Here is a 20,060-nt window from a genome sequence, read left to right on the forward strand (position 1 = left end):
TTTTGTTAGTAAAGCCGGTTCTGTAATCAGCAGGAAATCATCATCACATGCTTTCAGATGGAGCAGAATTTACTACACATAGGCGTAGTTCACTGACAAGTTACGCAAAAAAATCGCAGACGATTTTATTGCGCGATTCTGAAATCGTTCGCGATAATGACAGCTGTTTGCATAGCTTCTCATAGCTTCTCATAACTACGGCTCTGTGTAGTAAATGCTGCTCCATCTGAAAGCATGTGAAAATACCACATTTAATAACATATTTTTACTCCAAACTCACTTCATAACGTCAGTCGAGTGTTTGAAATAAATCCTTCTGTGAGATGATGTGGCTTTTTACACAGAATAAGGCACGCAACATATTTCATAGTATTCTAAGCAGTGATAAAGGCGTTGCATTATAAATATACTTTATTTTAATGAAAATTATAATAATAATAACTCAGATAAACCATATATTGTCATAATCGTGTGTTTATTAGTCACGTTGAATCAATAAAAGCGGTTAAATCTTCTGTTTATCCAGCAACGGCTATAAGAATTTCCTGGATTTCTTCTGCAAGGCGTATTTGGAGTTTGAGCGCGAGAGCGCCCTCTGGCCTTTGAATGGAGATTTACTGCTGATCACAGAACCGTGCTTCACTGAAAGATATGCATGACAATCGCGATTTCGATTCCATTTCGATTTATCGTGCAGCCCTATGGCACCCTATAGTTAAGGCCTTTAGGACGGCCTGTGCTCTTGGGGTCTTACTACTTTTGATTGTGGCACCATTTCTCATTTACAGAAGCAGACCGCGCTGGATTCAAAGGTCTGTGCATTTTTTTCCATTTGTCTCACCTCAGGCATGCCCTCCCACTTTTCTCGCTCTCTCTTGTTCTTCACTCCCATTGCTTTAACCCATCTCTTGCTACTCTTTACATTAAATGATGTATTATTTATATTGATTATAAAACACCAATTTGTGCACCAATTTGTAAACTCCATTCAGAGTTTGGTGTCCCAGGGCACCAAAACATAGTGACCATGGTGTTTTTTTTTTGTTACATCTCGCTGTCCTTCAGAACTTTTGACGATTGAGTTAGCTTTATTTTTTTTTTAAAGGGGTCATATAAGAAATCACAATTTCTTTGGTTCTTTTCAAACAGAAGTTTCATGCATAATGAATTGTAACTTTCAAAAATGTAAACATCCTGCTCCGTTCAAGAAGGCAAGAAATAGTTGACATAAGACTGAAAATTTATTGAACTCACCCTCATGTTGTTCCAAACCCAAATTCTTCTTGTTTATCTGTGGAACACAAAAGGAGAAGTTTTGAAGAATCTTCATGCTGCTCTACAACAGTTGGCTCTAGTCGGACGCCGTCAGCTCTTTTCAGCTGATTCTGCATGTTGGATTGGCGACAGAGCTTGTCAGCGAGAAAGAGAACTCTGAATGGCTATTCAGCTTAGCGAATGAGCGTACAAGAAAGAAAAACAGATCTGACGAAAGCAAACCAATGACGGAGTAAAGAGGTTCCCACAGACACTTGTTGTCATTCTATCCATTTCTTTCTTTCTTTATCCACAAGAAGTGCTGACAATGCCAGTGCCATTTATAACTTGATTGAACAAAGCTACACGAATCCGCCAGTAATGAGTGCGGCTGGTGTAAACAATGTTAAAAGCAAGCGCTGATTGCTTTATATGTCCACAGTTCTAGCTCTGACGGTTTCCCTGTTTGAATGCCGAATACAGACTACTGCCACCTGCTGGTATGGGAGAGTTATGTTCTCTCACGCAAGTGCAGAGCTTATACGCTAGTTGGTCATTGGCAGTAGTCTGTCCGGTGTGTTCTAGTGCAACTTTTTTGGCAGGCGACGCGAGGCAACGCCACAGTCGGCTTTCCTCAGCGCTAGTTCTTTGGCGTCGGTTTGGTGTGTCTCCACCCAAAGGCCAAACACACTAAACTAACAACTAGTTCTGAGGAAAGCCGAATGTGGTGTCGCTTGCATCAGGGCCAAAAAGTTGAGCCTGAACACATTGCAAAGACTACAGCCAACAACCAACTAGCATGCACGTTCTTCGCTTGCTTGAGAAGCAAAAGCTCTCCATGCCAGCAGGTGGCAGTAGTCTGTATTCGTCATTCAAAAGAGGAAACTGGAAGAGCTAGTACTGTGCATATACACACTGTAAACAAAGCACACCAATTTTCTATTACATTTTTACATCAGACTTTCTCACCAGATAGAATCAATGAAAATCATCACAGATGAGATGAGGATTAAAAATCTTCTGTTTATGCCTTTTTGACCTTGATTTTGTGCACTGGTTCACTAAGCTGAACGGGGATTTCTCTCACCGATGGGCTCCGCCAACGATTTAACCTGCTCAATTGGTCAAAAAGCTGCGGACGGGGGCAGCTAAAGGTGCAGAACACACTGCAGAAACTGGGCTGATTGATATTCAACGATGGCCCAACATTGGCAGATGACCAGCCATTATGAGCTATTTTCCAAGTCTTCTGAAGCTGTATGAAAGCCTTTGCCTTAGGAACAGGCCCAGACCCACCTCCAGTGAGCTGTTTCTTGAGAACCACTGCACCTGGATCGAACCGATCACTCTGTTGAGCTAGTTGTTTTCAGTTAACTGGTTAATCTAGTTCATAACATAATCACGATCAGACAGATTAGTTGAACATTTAAAGTTTAGCCTTAGGTTAACATTATGACCCCTTTAAATAGTTCTTATCCGCTATAAGAAAGCTGTTTTTTATTTCCATGCTCTTCAGTGGTTGGTGAAGGACCTTCATATCCTGTCATTCCATCTTTTAAAATTGGAATTTGTCGCCTTTTTATTTCCAGGAATCTGTGCGGACAATTTTTTCCCCATACAAAAAAAGTGTTGGGATACTGCAGCAGTTTATTGTGATTAGTATATTTTTGATGTATATTCTTTATACAACTCCTGAGCAGACCCTGCAGGATGGATCCTTGCCTTCCCCCCAATTCAGTCTCTTTGCTCCGTTTGCTTGCTTCAATAGTAGGGCTGTCAGTAGATTAAAATATTTTATTGCAATTAATCTAAAATTTCTTGTAGTTCAGTTTTTTCTTAAGACAAAGAGTCAAAACATTGTGAAATATTTGTGTAATCTGCCAAAATGAATAAAATTTTTCCGCATTGTGTGGACTTAATATTGTATAACCTTCTCTGTTGCTCGATTATGTTTAAGTGTGTTTTGCATGTGAGTGAGTAACTAAATGTCCTATGAATGATTATTTCTTGCAGTGCAACTCATAAAATATCCTTTCTGACCGATATCACTGAGATTGGTCACATCTGTGTCTGTGACAGTCCTAAACAGCAAGAATAGAGTCAGAGGACTGGCAGAACTTGTTTAAAAATCATAAATGCTTTCTGCCTGTCAATCATGTTGTGTGTTTGGGTTTGCTGACATCTTCAGAGGGCAGAGAGCGGGAGCATGTGGTTGGAAACACCAGAATGAAACCACTATACTGTCAGATAAATTGAGAGCGTTAACAACATTGCATAAATAACAGTGTTAAACAAGTTGAATGAACATTCATTTTGACAGCCCTATTGCTTAGTAATTATAATCAGTTATTAAATATCTACTTTCTGTTTTGATGGTCATAGTGTAGTTGCCCAACTAATGCTTATACGCAGGCCCTGTGTAGAAACAAATGAGTCTCTAACAGTCAATATCAATAGTTCAGCTCTAGTTCACTGTTTTATGGAAATGATAAAGACTTTTACACAAGTTCTGATTGTGGGTATGTTTACTGACCGACCTGTTATTACTGCAGAGGTGATGAAGACCATTGAAGAGGGAGATGTGGATGACGTGACTAAGAGAAGAGTCTATGAGGCAAAGGAGAAACCTGGAGCTCTCTGGCACATCTATGCCGCCAAAGACGCGGAGAAGATCCGCGAGCTCCTGCGAAAGGTGAAAGGATGACTTTGACTGTTATTGCTTTTAAAGTAATAGTTTATCCAAAAATAAAGACACTCATGTGGTTGCAAACCCATATATATATGACTAAATGATGACAACATTTTAGATTTCAGATTTGGGCAGTGTTCTCTGCTTTTCTCTGCTCTTACGGTATGCATATCTGAAGTTCATTTAACCTATTTATTGCAGGTTGGAGAGGAACAAGGTCAGGAGAACCCACCAGACCATGATCCAATCCACGACCAGAGCTGGTACCTGGATCAGACGCTGCGTCGCAGGCTATACGAGGAGTACGGAGTCCAGGGCTGGTCCATTGTGCAGTTTTTGGGAGATGCTGTGTTCATCCCAGCTGGAGCGCCACATCAGGTTAATTATTGAGAGGATGTCCACTATCAGAGTTCAGTTCAAAATCATGTACTTGACACTAGGGGTGTGCAATATTGACACACACAAAAAAAAAAACTCAATATTTTGTCGATAACTGTAATTGGACGATATTTAGCTGAGTGTGTTTTCGCGCTGGTAACTTGACTGCTTTAGGCCTGTCGTGGACAGCTGGCCAAAGATTTTGATATTTCTTGTATCGGTCAGTTCACAGCAGTGACAGAAATTAACCTTTTCATTGAGGACTGATATTTGCCACCTTAAATTGATTTCCAGGGGCATTTTTACTTTTCTAATTTAACTTTTGTTAAATTCTTACTTAATAAATTCTATTAGAATAATAAAACACTTTAGGCTGTTACCAATCAAATGAAATAAGTATCAACAAAATCCATTTTTTGCACTTCAGAAGTGGCACAGAAGCTGCAGCATTTAGAGGTATTTACACTGCAATTACAATTGCGTAATTAATACTGAGATTTTAAAAATATTTTGAATATTGAAAAACATATGATTTGATGAAATTATACTTGAAATATGAAACTGAAACCGCCAGTTGGTAGCAGCAAGTTACTGTGTTAAAAAATGAGTCATTGATTCGTTTATTCAACCAATTCGTTCAAATGCTGATTCACTCAGGAACTTAACAAGTGACTTTATGCATGGATCACTGAATCATTGATTCTTTCAGAAACACTGATTCAAGCACCATTGTGCGTTGATTGGAGACGCACAGCGGTTCTTTTGTGGCTTTCTTTGGAACTGTTTTCATTGGCGAAACAGACAATAATGACAATAACGTTTCAAATGTAATTCGCAATATTAACTTATATACTCCTATACATTGAATTTTGGGGTCATTTTAACTAGGGCTGCCCTCGACTAAAGATTTTTATGGTCGACTAGTAGTCGTTCATTTTAAGCATTAGTCGACTATTAGTCGCACGTTTATTAATAAACCATATAAATCATAATAATGAGCCTTTAATTGCACAAAGCGCTCAAGTGCACGCAAAAAAAAAAAAGCTTGCCACAGCGTACCGGCAGAAATTATAATTATGAATGTGTCTGGGGAAAAACAGCAAAGAGACTACTTCATTAACGTTTAAAAAATGTATTGATAAACTAGCCTAGTGCTTTCTTTGTTTTCGGCTTAAGAGATGAAGTCGACTAGCTAGGTTTCCCTCACCCTGCTTTTATGCGCATTTTGAAGTATCACATCAGAATCGAGAGATGGAAACGCTGAATTTCGAATAAAAATGCCTTAATTCTCAAAAAAGTTTTTACGCTCGCTTGAGGTGGTTTTTGACTTGTGCGAAAAAGGGTTAATGCGAATAATGGAAGATGGAAATGCTTTTTGGCGAATAAATTCCTCCAAGTGCATCAAATGTCATGTGACTGCGCTATGGGACGGCATAACGGCGCAAGTAGTTTATTATATATGAAAATTATTATATTCTCCTACTTTTCTTAGTGATTTATAGTGCCAGTTTATCAGGAAGTGACGGTCAGGATGGAAACGATGCTTGTTCGCAAATATTTTATGTGATATTCCAGTTTTGTGCATAAGTTAAATTCGCAACTTTGGATGGAAACCCGGCTGCTGACTCGTCATCTCCACAGTGATGCGCCTGTATGCATGTTTCATACGAATTACATAATTTGAGAATATTTGCTTTCTATTTGAATTGGTTAATTTAAAAGTAGAGATTTCACTCTTTATAGATATATTTGTTTATGCCTGTAAAGCAAAGATAGCCTATACACGGAGTTTCGCACTCAAGTTCACAGAGACCAAGATGGCAGAAAGCGCATCCTGTTTGCTTTATTTTACAAAAGCGCATCGTTTCGTTGTTATTCTGTGCACACAAATAAAAGTAGAGTCTTTACAGATTCGAAAGATGTGTTACTCCTATCTGTATGAGCAAAAATGAGGGAGTATTTTGAGCAAGTGAGCACACTAGCGCCTCCATCTGTCCTTCAGTGAGCGCTATTGTTCAGCTTCCACACTCCGCACAGACACTTCAATAGCGCACATTTCTCTAACATTAGATTGAGCGACCATGTAAAGTTGCTACTACATATATCTTTCAGATGAATAGCCATATTTGAGGTCGATGAATGATAGGCGAGCATTTGGATGTCCTGCCCGATGTACTGTATTACCACAAAGACCAGCCGTTAACGATCTGTCTGTCACTTCCTGTGGATTTTATTTTTCTGCGACTAATAAAATTTTGGTTGACCAAGCTTCTTCTCGTCGACTATTTGGGGGCAGCCCTAATTTTAACTGAATTCTACTAGACTACATCATGCCGTGAAAGTGTAAACTCGTGTTTTTATTAGTTTTTTTGCAAAGTGAGTGACACATCATTGCAACAACAATTACAATATTATCCTAGACGATACATTCCCCTTCTTGACACATAAAAACTCATTTGCTCAACTTGGTTTTCCCAGGTGCACAACCTGTACAGCTGTATCAAGGTCGCAGAGGACTTTGTTTCTCCCGAGCATGTGAAGCACTGTTTTAGACTGACGCAGGAGTTCCGCCACCTTTCCACCACTCACACTAACCACGAGGACAAGCTACAGGTATTTCTAGATGTCGTTCTGCTCAAACCTGATATGACTCCCTTCTGTGGAGCACAAAAGCAGTATTTCCATATTTTCTGGTAAGCTAAATGCTTGCCAAACACTTTTGATTCTGATTTAATGTTATTTCTGTTGTTTAAAGGTGAAGAACATCATCTACCATGCCGTGAAGGATGCTGTGGGAACATTAAAAGCCCATGAGCCTAAGCTAGGCCGCTCTTAGTTGTTGACCTGATGGTGGAGAAGTCACCGAGAGATTGGGTCTCGGGGTGGGTGAGATTTGGATGAGGCCAGTGTGCTTGCAAAACAAGCTGTTTATAATGGAACATCTCAGCGTTTTGGTAGGATGAAGATGCCGCTTCATCAGTGTTACAAGAGCATTGTTTAGTTTTACAATCCTTTTCTCTGTATTTAAAAAGTCTGTTCTTTTTCTCAGCGTTTAAAATGTGTTGGACTGTTCAGAGAGCTAGTGATATAAGCTGACATGAATCTTTTAAGGCCTACAACAAGGTTTCTTTATGACTTCTGTGAAAAACATGAGCACTGGGTTTCCTTCTTAGAGCGCATTCATTTTGTGCTCTTCAATGAAGAAGAGCTTTTAGTTAAGATGGGGGTCAACAGTAATTAAATCGATTAAAAGATTCCCGCCAACTTTTTCAGGAGAGGTGGATAAGAGCATGGAAGGGAACTAGACCAAAGTTTTTTATTTTTAGTTTTAAGTTCCTGTTTATTTTTTTTTTTTTGTCTTTTTGATGAAAACATGTTCTTTGCTTTTTTTTGTAATATGCCATTTAGGTAATATTTCACTGACAGCAAGTGTTAGACTGGCTTTGAGGAACGTCATTCAAGAATCAACAATTCCAGTTCTGCAGAACTACTGGTCGTTAATATGTACCAATATATATATTGATCTTAGCAGTGCGAATGATTGTTTTTTTTTTCCCAAAATAAAGGTTTTCAAGAAATGATTTGGCCCTGTTGTTTGGAAATTACACAATGAATTTCTTAGCTATCTATTTGTTTAATGCTTACTATTTTATTTTATAAGACATTTTGTGGTTCATGGATGACATTGCAATAAACTAAAGCTTTTGAAATAGTGTCTGTTTACTTAGATTTTTCATGATTCAAAAGGGGAACTTTGGCTATAATCAGTGTTTATCAAATAACTTTTGACTAGTGAAAAAAACACACACACACAAGTGTGTGCCTTACAAGCTGGACAAGTGTTGTAGTCCATTACAACCCATAGGGGATATATTGAATTTAATTATTGAATGGCAAAATTGTTCTTTTTTTTCTGTCAGGATGTTTTTTTTTGGTGATGTATTTTCGATGTTGAGTCGGTTAACCATCAACATTAAAGACCATTCACAGCATTGTTTTCATTTATGAAAATTTAAATATAGCGGTTACCCCTAAATAGGTCCACCGCTTGAACAACTGTTATAAATATCTTGTGAAATAATAAAATATATAATAAATCAATGACACGTAACCATTACAAAAAAAAAAAACGTACAATAGTAGTAATAGTTTACACCAAAATACCATAGTTAATATAAATTAATTTTATGATAAAACTGACAAACTGTAAACTGACATTAGCTGTTAGCCTGTCATTAAAAAGACATCAACATCAAAGAAATTTTAACACTGCTTGAGACTCCATATTTACTAATCACACTTACGCAATTTATTTGTTCTGCCCTAAAAGTGTCTGGGCGTCAGAGACCGTAAGTCATAGGGATCTCAAACTTGGTGGGATGCTTCCAAATCAGCCCCGGCCCCCACACATGCATCAGACACAGTGACAATCCTAGACTTCTGGGGGCCCTACGCAAAACTTAATAGTTTAAATGCTTCACAAGAAATTCTAGTTTTTAATAACTATTTTCTTTGTCTTTCTTTACTCTCTTGAACCCCTTTAAATCCTGTGATTGTTTGTTTCCTTGGAGGGGACCCATAATTCTTTCTTGCATACCCCCCTTCAAAGTGCTCATGGTGCCCCTGTGGGCTTCAAATTGTAAAAGAAGTGTCACGTAGTTTAGCTCTTCTAAGATGTTACTCACCTGGTATTACATACCTGGTGTGTTTGTTATTCAAATTAACATTCAAAGTGATGCATATAAAGTGGTAAAACAAGAGGCTTAGAGCTGAAGGAGTGGTTAATAGTTCCAGATTATCACATTTTCCTATTAAAACGTTTTTGTGTATTTTCACAATCACAAAGTATTTTTAATGTGGCTCACAGGTGTATTATCTTTATGGAGGAATCACAGCAGTGACAGGAAACTCTGAGCCTGTGAGAGGATCCTCTTGGACCAGAGCGGCTTTAGCAGGAACCTCTGGGACCAGGGAGGTTGAGAGAGGAGCTCTGGGACTGAAGCAGTCTTGGACAGCAGCTCTTGCTGAGGCTACGACTGCAAACACGGGTGGCATTGACTGGAACTTCCTTGCTGTTCTTTCCCATCATGAGAGAAACCTTTGTGGTGGACATGAGGGGTGTCAGTGTGACCCAGAACCAGTGGACGAAGTACACAAATCAAGTACTTGAGTAAAAGTACAGATCTGTATAATAAAATATTACTCCAGTAAAAGTACTCAGTTTTCAATTTTACTCGAGTGAAAGTACAAAAGAGTGAGCTGAGGCCGGGCTAGAGTGAGCTGAGGCCCGGCTAGCATGAGCGGAAGCCCCGGCTTAGCGTTAGCTGAGGCCGGGCTAGAGTGAGCTGAGGCGGCGGGGTCGAGAACGGCGCGCCCGGCGGATCCGACGAATGAGCGGCAACCACATGTGACGGACCCCGGGCTGGATTCCGCTTCGTCCACGGTGAAAGTTGATGTATTCCCTCAGCGACCAGCACGGATCAGCTCTAGGCATGACGAAGCGGATATCGTCCTCTTTTGGAAGACCAAACAAAGTAGTTTCGCTTTCACAACGAAACTCAGCATCTTCACGACATAGCGGCAGCAACAATACTACAGTGAGACTAAAAGTTACGCCTTCTTTCTTTGCGTGAACATTTGGGCGGCGTTATGCAAATCTTCCCACATCGTGAGGTAGGTATGTTGGGGCGTGTTAGAACGAGCCGTTTTAGGTAAGTGTGGCTGACTCTGAAGTTTTATAAAGAATATCTCTTTGGATTTGAGACTTTAGTCTTTGCAAATTTACAGATCTTCTTTATGCACCAAGAGCTTGTAACACTCCAAAGAGAAAGGAAAAATTGAAATCGCATCATATGACCCCTTTAATAACCGGAGCAGGTAAAGATGTCACTGCCCCTTTAAGAGACGCGGGCTGACTGAGTGCATATGCAGCGGCTCCCAGTAATCCTCATTGCTACACTGAGACACAGACACACAAGATCCGCCGGGATTCCTCCTGATATTCAGCATCACTCGTGCGGTCGGAATGGAGATGCTGAATAATCGACTAAAATAAGGAAAAGTCCTCGCAGAGATCAAGATGGTGTCGTGGATCATTTCGCGGATGGTGGTGTGAGTGTCTATGCGGCGCTCGCGCGTGTGTTTGTGTTGCTGCGGATACATGACGCTTTTCAATGGAATTAGAAAATATTCTGCTTATTTTTTAATTGAAAACCTTGAATATTAACATTTAAATTTATCCGGCTACTCCTATAAATGACATAAAGGGTTAAATTAATAAAACAAAGCGATGACTATATCCAGACGAGGGTTGCTTGTTGTGTGCATGATTTTCACCTAGACCAAAATGCCCTGTGGATGATATTATGCCTTAATGTACCAAACACTTCAACAGAGAATGGAATAGTTTGGCTTAAAAACATATTGGTTTTTAACATGCCAGCTGTTGTGTATATTACACCAATCACATCATCTCCTCTATATGCGTATGTCATCATACTTTCAAATGTCCATTTTTAAATCACAAACTGTTATCAGAGACTTCTGAGATGGGTTGATGAGGGTTTTTTTCTGAAATAAGGCCTACCTGCTTAGCTGATTTGTTCCTGCTGGTAATGTTACGCAATGTAAAGGAGGCCAGTCTGGTCCATATGACACACACATTTGGGTCTCATATGACTTTGATTCGCATTGGATCATACTGAGTCTTCCTGATTAATCGATTACATTAAACACTCAGGCCTGGCTCCGCAATGCATGTGCAGGTTATATTATTACAAAAACTGCTTGGGCAGAAATGGGAGAGGTTGAATTCGTTGTTATGACTGTGTTGGTCTGATCTAGGGCGTTAGAAACAAACATCAGGTATCATTATCCTGGTTTTGCTGAATCTCATGGAATGCTCTTTGCTGTGGCTTTAACTGTGGAGAGCAGATGCATTATGGGCATGGCCAGACTTACCTTTGGGCATTTGTAGTGTAGGTATAGGGCCCAAACATAACCTCAAGCCCAGGGGCCCCGCCCCCCCTAAGTCCTGCCCTGATTATGGGAGTCAGGCTAGCGAATGGGACAGAGAGGGCATGTGGTCTGCTATGCGCCAGACTGCCTCACTGTCCTCATGCTTCATTACGCATTACCCACAGTGCACAGTCTATATGAACATATGCATTTATAGAGTAGAATGCATCATGAACTATAAGTACAACCATGTTTTAAAGGCAAGATGCCCCATAAGAGAGTAAAAAATGTAACTCTTAGATATTACTATATTCCACAGTTAATTAATTAAGAATTGCAAACATTTTCTTGTTTTACAAGTTTTCTGAAATGGTAAGTTTGTATATGCGAATGAGGCATCTATCTGATTTGCATACATTTCCAGAACAGAAATCTGAAAGCCGGGTTCAAAATGATTTTCATTTTGTTGACACATTAGAGTCAAAGATTTTTACAGAGGGCATTTTGGATCTAATTTCAGCACTCCATAAATCAGCCAGAAAAATTCATGTTGTATAAAATCAGGCAAATGGTAGGCTATATAAACAACCCCTCTTTAAACTTGTGATTTCAAATTATGCTGCACTTTATGCATTTGCCCACTGCCATATTCATGTAATTTCCACTGTGTGCTGTATGTAAAATGAGTGTTACCTTGGCTTTATTTGAAAAAAAAAATATGAGTCCCAATGCATACAAACTTCCCAGAATACTGAGTGTTTACTTCCTTTTTAATTATATTTTTATTAAACATTTATTTATTTGTGATATACTTAAGTCATCTAAAGTATAAGTATGTTTATTTAACACAATTATTTTTTAATCCATTTTCAAATGATTTCAAATTTCTTAAATATCAATTAAAATAAATAATCTTGCAATTTTGTATTCCAAGATATCGGCATCGGCTGTCAAAAAACCAATATCGGTCGACCACTAATCCTGACATCCTCTGCTGGATCTGCCATTGCAGAACGTTCAGCTTTTGTCACATCAGCACAAAACAGCATGTTTGTGTGTGTGGGAGCGCGAGTGAATGTGTCTGAGTGCATGCTGCACATGCAGGGCATCTGCATCTAATCTGGTCCCTTTGTGTGTTCATCCGTCTCCATGCTCTCCGACTCCCTTTCATATATGCTTCACATTTAATGGCTCTCAGATTCGGGGTGTTTGCTTTCAGTAACGTCATCAAGCATGATTGTGTGTGCACAGTAGGGCTAGTGTGTTGACTGGGATAAGTTTTATGGGTTTGCGTTTCACTGAAGTACAGGTCTGACTATTTTGATCAGCCAACAGTATATTGGATATGTGATTCTTAAACTGATTTATTTCTGTTCTGGTTGGATTTGAATGAACCAGAGATATCTATCCTACCTTTAACACTTAAATAGGCAGCCTCTTAAGTGTCGTAATTGTGTTCTTTACCTTGAGGTAATGGTGCAAGTGAAATTGTAGATGCTGGTGTAATGGTAAGATGAGCTTGTCAGTGTCTGCCGAGCTGTGTGTTTAATAGGAGTTTTTTCTCTCTGCAGCCTGGCCTTCGGGACCCTCTATCCAGCCTATTCATCTTATAAGGCTGTGAAGACGAAAAACGTCAAGGAGTATGTGAGTATTTCAGAATGGCTTCAATTTAACACAATCTGTATTGTATAAAGCGCTATAATAATATATATATTGGGGCTGTCAAATCACCTTTATTTATAGCGCTTTATACAATAGAGATTGTGTCAAAGCAGCTTTACAGTATTAAACAGGAAAATAGTGTGTCGATAATGCAAGAGGACAATAGTAAACACTCGATTTTTCAGTTAAAGTGGGTTCATCATTGATTCAGTGATGTCATCGTCCAGCTCAGTTTAGTTCAAGCAGTGTCTGTGCAATCAAGTCCACAATATTGCCAGAAATTAAGCGTCCACAACTAAGCAAGCCAAAGGTGACAATGGCTAGGAACCAAAACTCCATCGGTGACAGAAATGGAGGAAAAAAACCTTGGGAGAACCCAGGCTCCTCTAGCCATACGAAACCAGCATGGCGTGGTTTAATTCCAGGCTGCAGCACAAGTCAGATTGAGCAGAGGACTCGTCTAGTTCTCAAGTGATAATCTAATTAACCAAATTAATGGTGCATCAAATTTGGCTATATTGCCAAAATATTTAATTTGATTCAACATTTTCAGAATAAAATCTGAAAATGATTCAGATTTTGAATTTCTGAATTGGTACTCAGCCATTTACACTGCAATTACAATTGCATAAATAATACCATGAGATTAATGGGTTTTAAATGGGTTTTAAAGGGATAGTTCACCCAAACTTGAAAATTCTGTTATCAGTTACTCACCCTTGTGTCCTTTCTTTCTTCTGTGGAACATAAAAAGCTTCTTTTTTTTTTCATACAATGGAGGTCGATGGTAAACAAAACAGTTTGGTTACCAACATTCTTCAAAATATCTTTTTATGTTCTGCAAAAAAACAAAGCCATACAGGTTTGAAACAACATGAAGGTAGTAAATGATGACAGAATTTTCATTTCTAGGTGAACTATCCCTTTAATGGGTTTTTTATTAATATGGAAATATGAAATGATTATTATTATTTTTATGAAATTATTCTCTAAATAAGAAACTAAAACTGACGGTAGGTGGCGGTTAATGTTTTAACGTTTAAGTCATTCATTCGATTTGTCATTCAGTAATGACTTAAATGGCTTTCTTTATTAATGGTTAATTGAATCATTCGTTCACCCGATTTGTTCAAAACGAGGATTCATTCAGAAATGAATCACTGCTGTGTGTTGCTCGGAGACGCACAACAGTTCTCTTTTGAAAAAACAAAATTTTTGTGCCTCAGTTTATACCCTATTCATGGAAAGTGCCAAAATTATATATGTTTTAAAATAGATAATATGCTCCCCGAATAGCCCAGGAAAGGCCTCATTTTATTCCCTAAGATTTTAGGAATAATTTTTTTTTTAATGTGTACATATATCTTTTAATTTTTTGAAACCATATTTATCTCAGAGTCTCAGGTTACTGGTTGCTATGGAAACCACCAGGGCAGCAGTTTGCTCACTTAGACACCATTTTTAGCATCTCTCTCATCTGTATTACAAATAGCACCACCTTCCATTCTTTTAGAAATGTTTAGTAAAAACACTTTAGACATTTTTGAAGATGAATTTATAAATGCACATGCAGTTTTAGATGACCATAGTTATGTGTCATTTGATAATTACTCAGTTGGATATTATTGGCAGTAAAGATGGAGATAAAACTGGCAATGCAGTGCAGTGGTGACTGTTTATTCATGAGGCAGTCATGCATTACACACAAAGCTATATTCAGCAAGAACATGTGACCTGATGCGTGCTGATGTCATGTACACACGAGCTTGATTATAACATCTGTGTGTGTTTCCCTCCTCAGGTGAAATGGATGATGTACTGGATCGTGTTTGCGTTATTTATGACAGCAGAGACGATCACAGATATGCTTCTCTCTTGGTCAGTCAGTTAATACTGTTAGACTATTTCAGAAATATTTATCACGTTATATATACATTTGATTTTTCACAAATTGAGCATCATTCTGAAGATAATTTACTATTTTTTTTTTAAATAAGTTAAAAATTTTTTTAAAGTGATAATTTATGTTGATTTAATATAGCTTTTATTGTATTAATTGTTAAATGTTGACCTCCCATTTTCCAGGTTTCCATTTTATTTTGAGCTGAAGATTGCCTTTGTGATCTGGCTGTTGTCCCCGTACACCAAGGGCTCCAGTGTGCTGTACCGCAAGTTTGTGCACCCCACGCTTTCCAATAAAGAAAGGGTACCAATACAACTTGCATCATTAAATATAATCAAAATATTTTTAAAGATGAGTCTTTACATTTTTTTTAATGTATGTGTGCGTTACAGGAAATTGATGAGTACATAACCCAGGCTAAAGACCGCAGTTATGAGACCATGATGCGGTTTGGGAAGAGAGGACTCAACATTGCAGCCACTGCAGCAGTCACAGCAGCCTCAAAGGTCAAATCACTGTGTTTTAGATGAAGTGTGCATTTGTGGGTCAGGGCTCAATGGAGTCGGGTGGTCCTGGGGCCAGTGTGAGAGTGACAGTGTTTTGTTTTCTTAAAAAAAAAAATTATTTATCATATTATTTAATTAACTGTAAAACAGAGTAAATACAGTAATATTATGAAATATTATTAAGAACTGTTTTCTGTTTGAATATATTGTAAAATGTAATTTATTCCTGTGATGCAAAGCTAAATTTTCAGCATCATTACTCCAGTTTTCAGTGTCACATGATCCTTTTTCTTATTTTTATTATCAGTGTTGAAAACAGTTGTGCAGCTTAATATTTTTGTGGAAACAGAGATACATTTTTTCAGGATTATTTGATGAATAGCAAGTTCAAAAGAACAGCATTTATTTAAAATTCTAATTTTTTGTAACATTTTAAATATTTTTACTGATACCTTTGATCAACTTAATGTGTCCTTATTTAATAAAAGTATCAATTTCTTTTTTTTTTTAAGTTAAAAAAAAAAACTTACTGACCACATATTTTGAACAGCAGTGAATGATTTTATTTCTTTATGAAATAATAATGTTGTTGTGGTGGGGCCAATGGAAATATATTCAGGGTGAGTAAAGTTCTGACCTACTGGTCCAGCATTAAAAAAAAATCCTTATTACTGAAAATCCTAGGTGCTATTGTAAAGAGCAGTGTTTTTTTTTTTTTGCTTTTTTTTTTGCACAAGTTAAGAAAGAAACTTACCATATTTTGCATAGTGTAGGGCAGGGTCACTGTTCAATACACATTTGTCTTTTATTCAAACTGGGTTCAGCAAAGAACTTTATTGTCATATGTACAAGTACAGTATAATTGTTTAGTGCCTTGAATAAGATAATGCAGTTGTAATATTTGAGTCTTTTGTGTTATTGAACTGCAGGGTCAGGGTGTGTTATCAGAGAAGCTGCGCAGTTTCAGCATGCAGGATCTGACTCTGATTCAGAACGAAGACGAGCTGCAGCTGGACAGCACAGACAACACACACACTGCAGCCACGCTACCTCGGGCTAAAACAGTCACGCGCACAGGTAACACACACACGGCTATGGTCCTAACAGAATCTAACTTTGTAGGCCGCGTTCACATAATGAGTGTTTGGTTTTAACAACCCTATTTACTAACAGGTGTGACTCCCTAAATCTAATCCTGTACATACAATTGCAGACAAGTACAGATTGAAAAATGTTGGTATGTAACCAAAGTAAATCTGCTTCTTTAATGCCTGTAACCATAGTGACACATAACTCCAGTAAATATCGCTTTGAGTACAGCTCATATTTATAATAGTCTGTCCTGTTTAAACACACACAAGCAGGTCAGTGAGGTGTTTGTGTGTTTGCTGACTCACTTGATTGAAAGCCGCTCTGCAGGCGGCCATTGTCTCAGCCTGTTTCTAATGCTGATGCTGATGTGACCAGCATGTGATTCAGCTGCCTACGTGCTGAGAGAGAGGAGGGGTCGATCTGCTTGGGTTTGTTCATACGCAACTGCACACTGCTTTCCATTTGTTGGATGAGTTTCAGCGCTCATTCAAGCGGTTCAGGACTGTGCGGAGTTTGGCCTCTTCAAATACTGTGACGTCACAAGACTCGCAAGTCACTGAAGGTCATGACCCCCAGTAAGCCTTTATAGCAAACACAAAGAAAGTCTGTGGGAGGATCATTCAGAGTTCCACAGAGGTGATGATTTCAATAATGAGATATGTAGTGATTTTATTAGCCCACAGAGCTCCTTCGTTGAATTACAGGGCGTCAAAGATACATTGTGAATGGACAAGCAAAAGGCTCTTCTAAAGAAGTCTTTGTGTTTCAGGCTTTGAATGAGGTTTGGCAAGCTTTAAATGCCAGATAGAGTCTGTTCAGAGAGCCAGTGATCACACCACAAGACAAATTTTGTGCTTGTATTTGATTTGGTTGATTAGTGCATTCACGTGACCTCTTAATGTGGTTCGGATCAGACACTGGTCTAAATAGGCCAAGGTCTAAACAGGCATTTTTTTTAGCATATAACAAATTTCATGATATTGATTTTTTTTTGTAGTGCTGTTAATCAATAAAAAAAAAAAAATGGACATAAATCACACATTTTTCTGTAATTATACCAAACCTAACATTTTTGATTATTTTATTTTATTTTTAAAAATGTAATCGGCCTGTTACTGAACACAAAAAATATTCTAACTTCAAATTTAAGTGAATCTAAAACATTCTTCACTTAAAACCATTATAATAAATGATACATTTAGCTGTGCCTTTAATATAGTGCGCTGTATATTGTGTATAGTAATATAGTGATGTTTCTGTCAATATCAACTCACTCTATTTGAATAATTTTTTTCCTGCTAAGTTTATTTTGCGCATTAATTTTGACAATAAATAAGAAAATTACATCAGAGATTGTGAGTGGCATGCAGATAGCCTGATCATGTTCTGTAACACCAGGCAAAGGATTTGGGGAAAAATATGTTAGCATAGCTTTTTCAGGAAGGGAAAAATAGATGCTGCATTAGTTAATTAACATAACATTTTTGGCAGTCCTAATATTCTGTTTTTTTTTTTGTCTTCTAAATTTTTTCAACTATACATTTTAAAAGGTATATGCAATTTATTTTCACATATAAAAGTGGACAAGGTCTAAATTCAAAAATCCGACTTGAGCGACTTTCAGCTGTGGTGTGAATGTAGCCTGAGACCTACTCAAAATCTGTCTCTTCAAATAATTGATCTCAGACTAAAAAATAGCAACGTGTCATATTCATGGCAGCTGCTCATCTAGAGGAAAAAAATCCAGTACAGCACATGCTGCGGAATAGAAAGAAATATATTTTCGAAACTGTGTCCATCTTTATTATTTTCTTCAGTTCATGCCGCAGCCATACCGGCTGACACTGAATCACAGCACAGCTCTCGCTCTGAGGACCAGTCCGAAAGCAGGACGGATCATTCAGATGAAGATGCAGCAGATAAGGCCCCCAAACGCACCGCAAGCGTCAAAGCAGCCAAGAAACCAGTCACTGCCAAGACAGAGGTACACAATTTATGTATTTATTGACTCATAGACACACAGTCTAATTAGGCAAGAAACATGTATTCAGACTTTCAAGTATACAGTATTAAAATGTGTTATAAAACAGGCGAGGGTGAATGTATATAGACACAAATATCTTGATTTGTCCTTCTGTTTTCACTCAGAACAAACTGTATTATTTAAAACGTATGGTTTTGTTGTGACATTTGTCGGTTGTGTCTGGAAGATTCAGTGTTTAGGAAAGCAGAAATGTTTATAACAACTACTAGAACATCATAGATTATTTGCATTATTTGTATGTTTGTTTGTATGCATGGTTTTTTTTCTTCCATTGAACACAAAAGACATGTTTAGCAGAATGTTCATGCTGCTCTTTGTCTATTAAATTCTATGATATTAGACCATTAAAGTGGCCTATGCATCTGCTGAAATGAGACTGAGTAAAATATAGCGTAGATGTTTTATTTGCCATACCCACAATTCAGACCTTATTTTGTCACTGATAGTTTATAATATGTGTCTACCAATCTTAATGCAAGCAAATCAAGAACTCTCTGAAGATTTATTTGAAATACAGTGCATTCAGAAAGCATTCAGACCCCTTCATTTTTTTTTTTTGTTGCAGCCTTGTGCCAAAATGCTTTAAATTATTATTATAATTTTTTTTACATCAGTCTACAGTCGACATCCCATAATGACAAATCAAAAATCAGATTTGTGATAGTGGTGTTCAATTCCAGGTTTTTCAAGGTCGACTCTGACTCCCGACTCTCACTGTAGGAATCTATCCATTTACTTTATATCACAACAGGATCAAGAATAATACAAGATTGCAGTCGTTTTTACACACTTAATGACTTTTTTTCTCCCCGATTCCTTAAATTCCCCTTATTAAAACAACACATTTTCAGCGCGACTGTTCAAATTAGTCCAGTTTAGTGATTTTTACCTTGAAATCATCAATGTCGTTACCTAGCTGTTGCTAATACCTATTTTTATAGAGGGAATAGTCATGAGAAACAGCAGTGGTCAAATATTAGGTCAGAATTAAAGAAGAAAGAAAGTATTCTTTAATGAATTCATAACGGTCGAGTGATGGCTCTAAACACATATGCCCATTGTTTTAAAAAGCTGCTTAGTAGCGTTAAAGATATTAAAAATAAATAAATTTTTTAAATGGTCAGTTTAATTATTATGAATACAGATGTGACCCTGGAGCACAAAACCAGTCTTAAGTCGCTGGTGTATATTTGTAGCAATAGCCAAAAATACATTGTATGGGTCAAAATTATCGATTTTTCTTTTATGCCAAAAATCATTAGGATATTATAATTAAAGATCATGTTCCATGAAGATATTTTGTAAATTTCCTACTGTAAATATAACAAAAATGTATTATCATTAGTAATATGCATTGCTAAGGACTTCATTCTGACAACTTTAAAGGGGTCATATGATGCGATTTCTATTTTTCCTTTTCTTTAGTGTGTTATGTAGCTATTTGTGCATGTATAAGATCTGCAGAGTTACAAATCTCAAAGTCTCCCACAAAAGGATTGATTCTATCTAAAAGAGAAGGCTGATCCAGACCGGGCTAAAACGCCTCATTCAAACACGCCCCCACATGTCTACGTC

The 20,060-nt window shown here is 37.8% G+C and overlaps 2 protein-coding genes across 5 annotated transcripts in view; both read left to right on the forward strand.

The window, feature by feature from the left end:
* Window positions 1-8,020, forward strand: part of LOC107665263 (lysine-specific demethylase 3B-like) — a 33,945-nt gene extending 25,925 nt beyond the window's left edge. For all 3 annotated transcript variants that reach the window (XM_016456070.1, XM_016456072.1, XM_016456071.1), the window contains 5 exons: window positions 789-812; window positions 3,807-3,946; window positions 4,145-4,321; window positions 6,800-6,934; window positions 7,077-8,020. In XM_016456070.1, coding sequence (XP_016311556.1) covers window positions 789-812; window positions 3,807-3,946; window positions 4,145-4,321; window positions 6,800-6,934; window positions 7,077-7,157 — 557 coding nt within the window. In that variant the 3' untranslated portion in view covers window positions 7,158-8,020. The remainder of the gene's footprint in view (window positions 1-788; window positions 813-3,806; window positions 3,947-4,144; window positions 4,322-6,799; window positions 6,935-7,076) is intronic.
* Window positions 8,021-10,253: 2,233 nt separating this feature from the next.
* The window catches only part of LOC107665276 (receptor expression-enhancing protein 2-like), a 13,984-nt gene continuing 4,177 nt past the window's right edge, over window positions 10,254-20,060 (forward strand). Inside the window, exons 1-7 of one of the 2 annotated variants that reach the window (XM_016456108.1) lie at window positions 10,254-10,432; window positions 12,850-12,922; window positions 14,742-14,818; window positions 15,026-15,146; window positions 15,236-15,349; window positions 16,279-16,426; window positions 18,259-18,425. In XM_016456108.1, coding sequence (XP_016311594.1) covers window positions 10,401-10,432; window positions 12,850-12,922; window positions 14,742-14,818; window positions 15,026-15,146; window positions 15,236-15,349; window positions 16,279-16,426; window positions 18,259-18,425 — 732 coding nt within the window. In that variant the 5' untranslated portion in view covers window positions 10,254-10,400. The remainder of the gene's footprint in view (window positions 10,433-12,849; window positions 12,923-14,741; window positions 14,819-15,025; window positions 15,147-15,235; window positions 15,350-16,278; window positions 16,427-18,258; window positions 18,426-20,060) is intronic. The other variant, XM_016456107.1, reaches the window with a different exon arrangement.

This window comes from Sinocyclocheilus anshuiensis, unplaced genomic scaffold (genome assembly GCF_001515605.1).
Source record: "Sinocyclocheilus anshuiensis isolate Anshui unplaced genomic scaffold, SAMN03320099.WGS_v1.1 scaffold483, whole genome shotgun sequence".
Lineage (NCBI taxonomy): Eukaryota > Metazoa > Chordata > Actinopteri > Cypriniformes > Cyprinidae > Sinocyclocheilus > Sinocyclocheilus anshuiensis.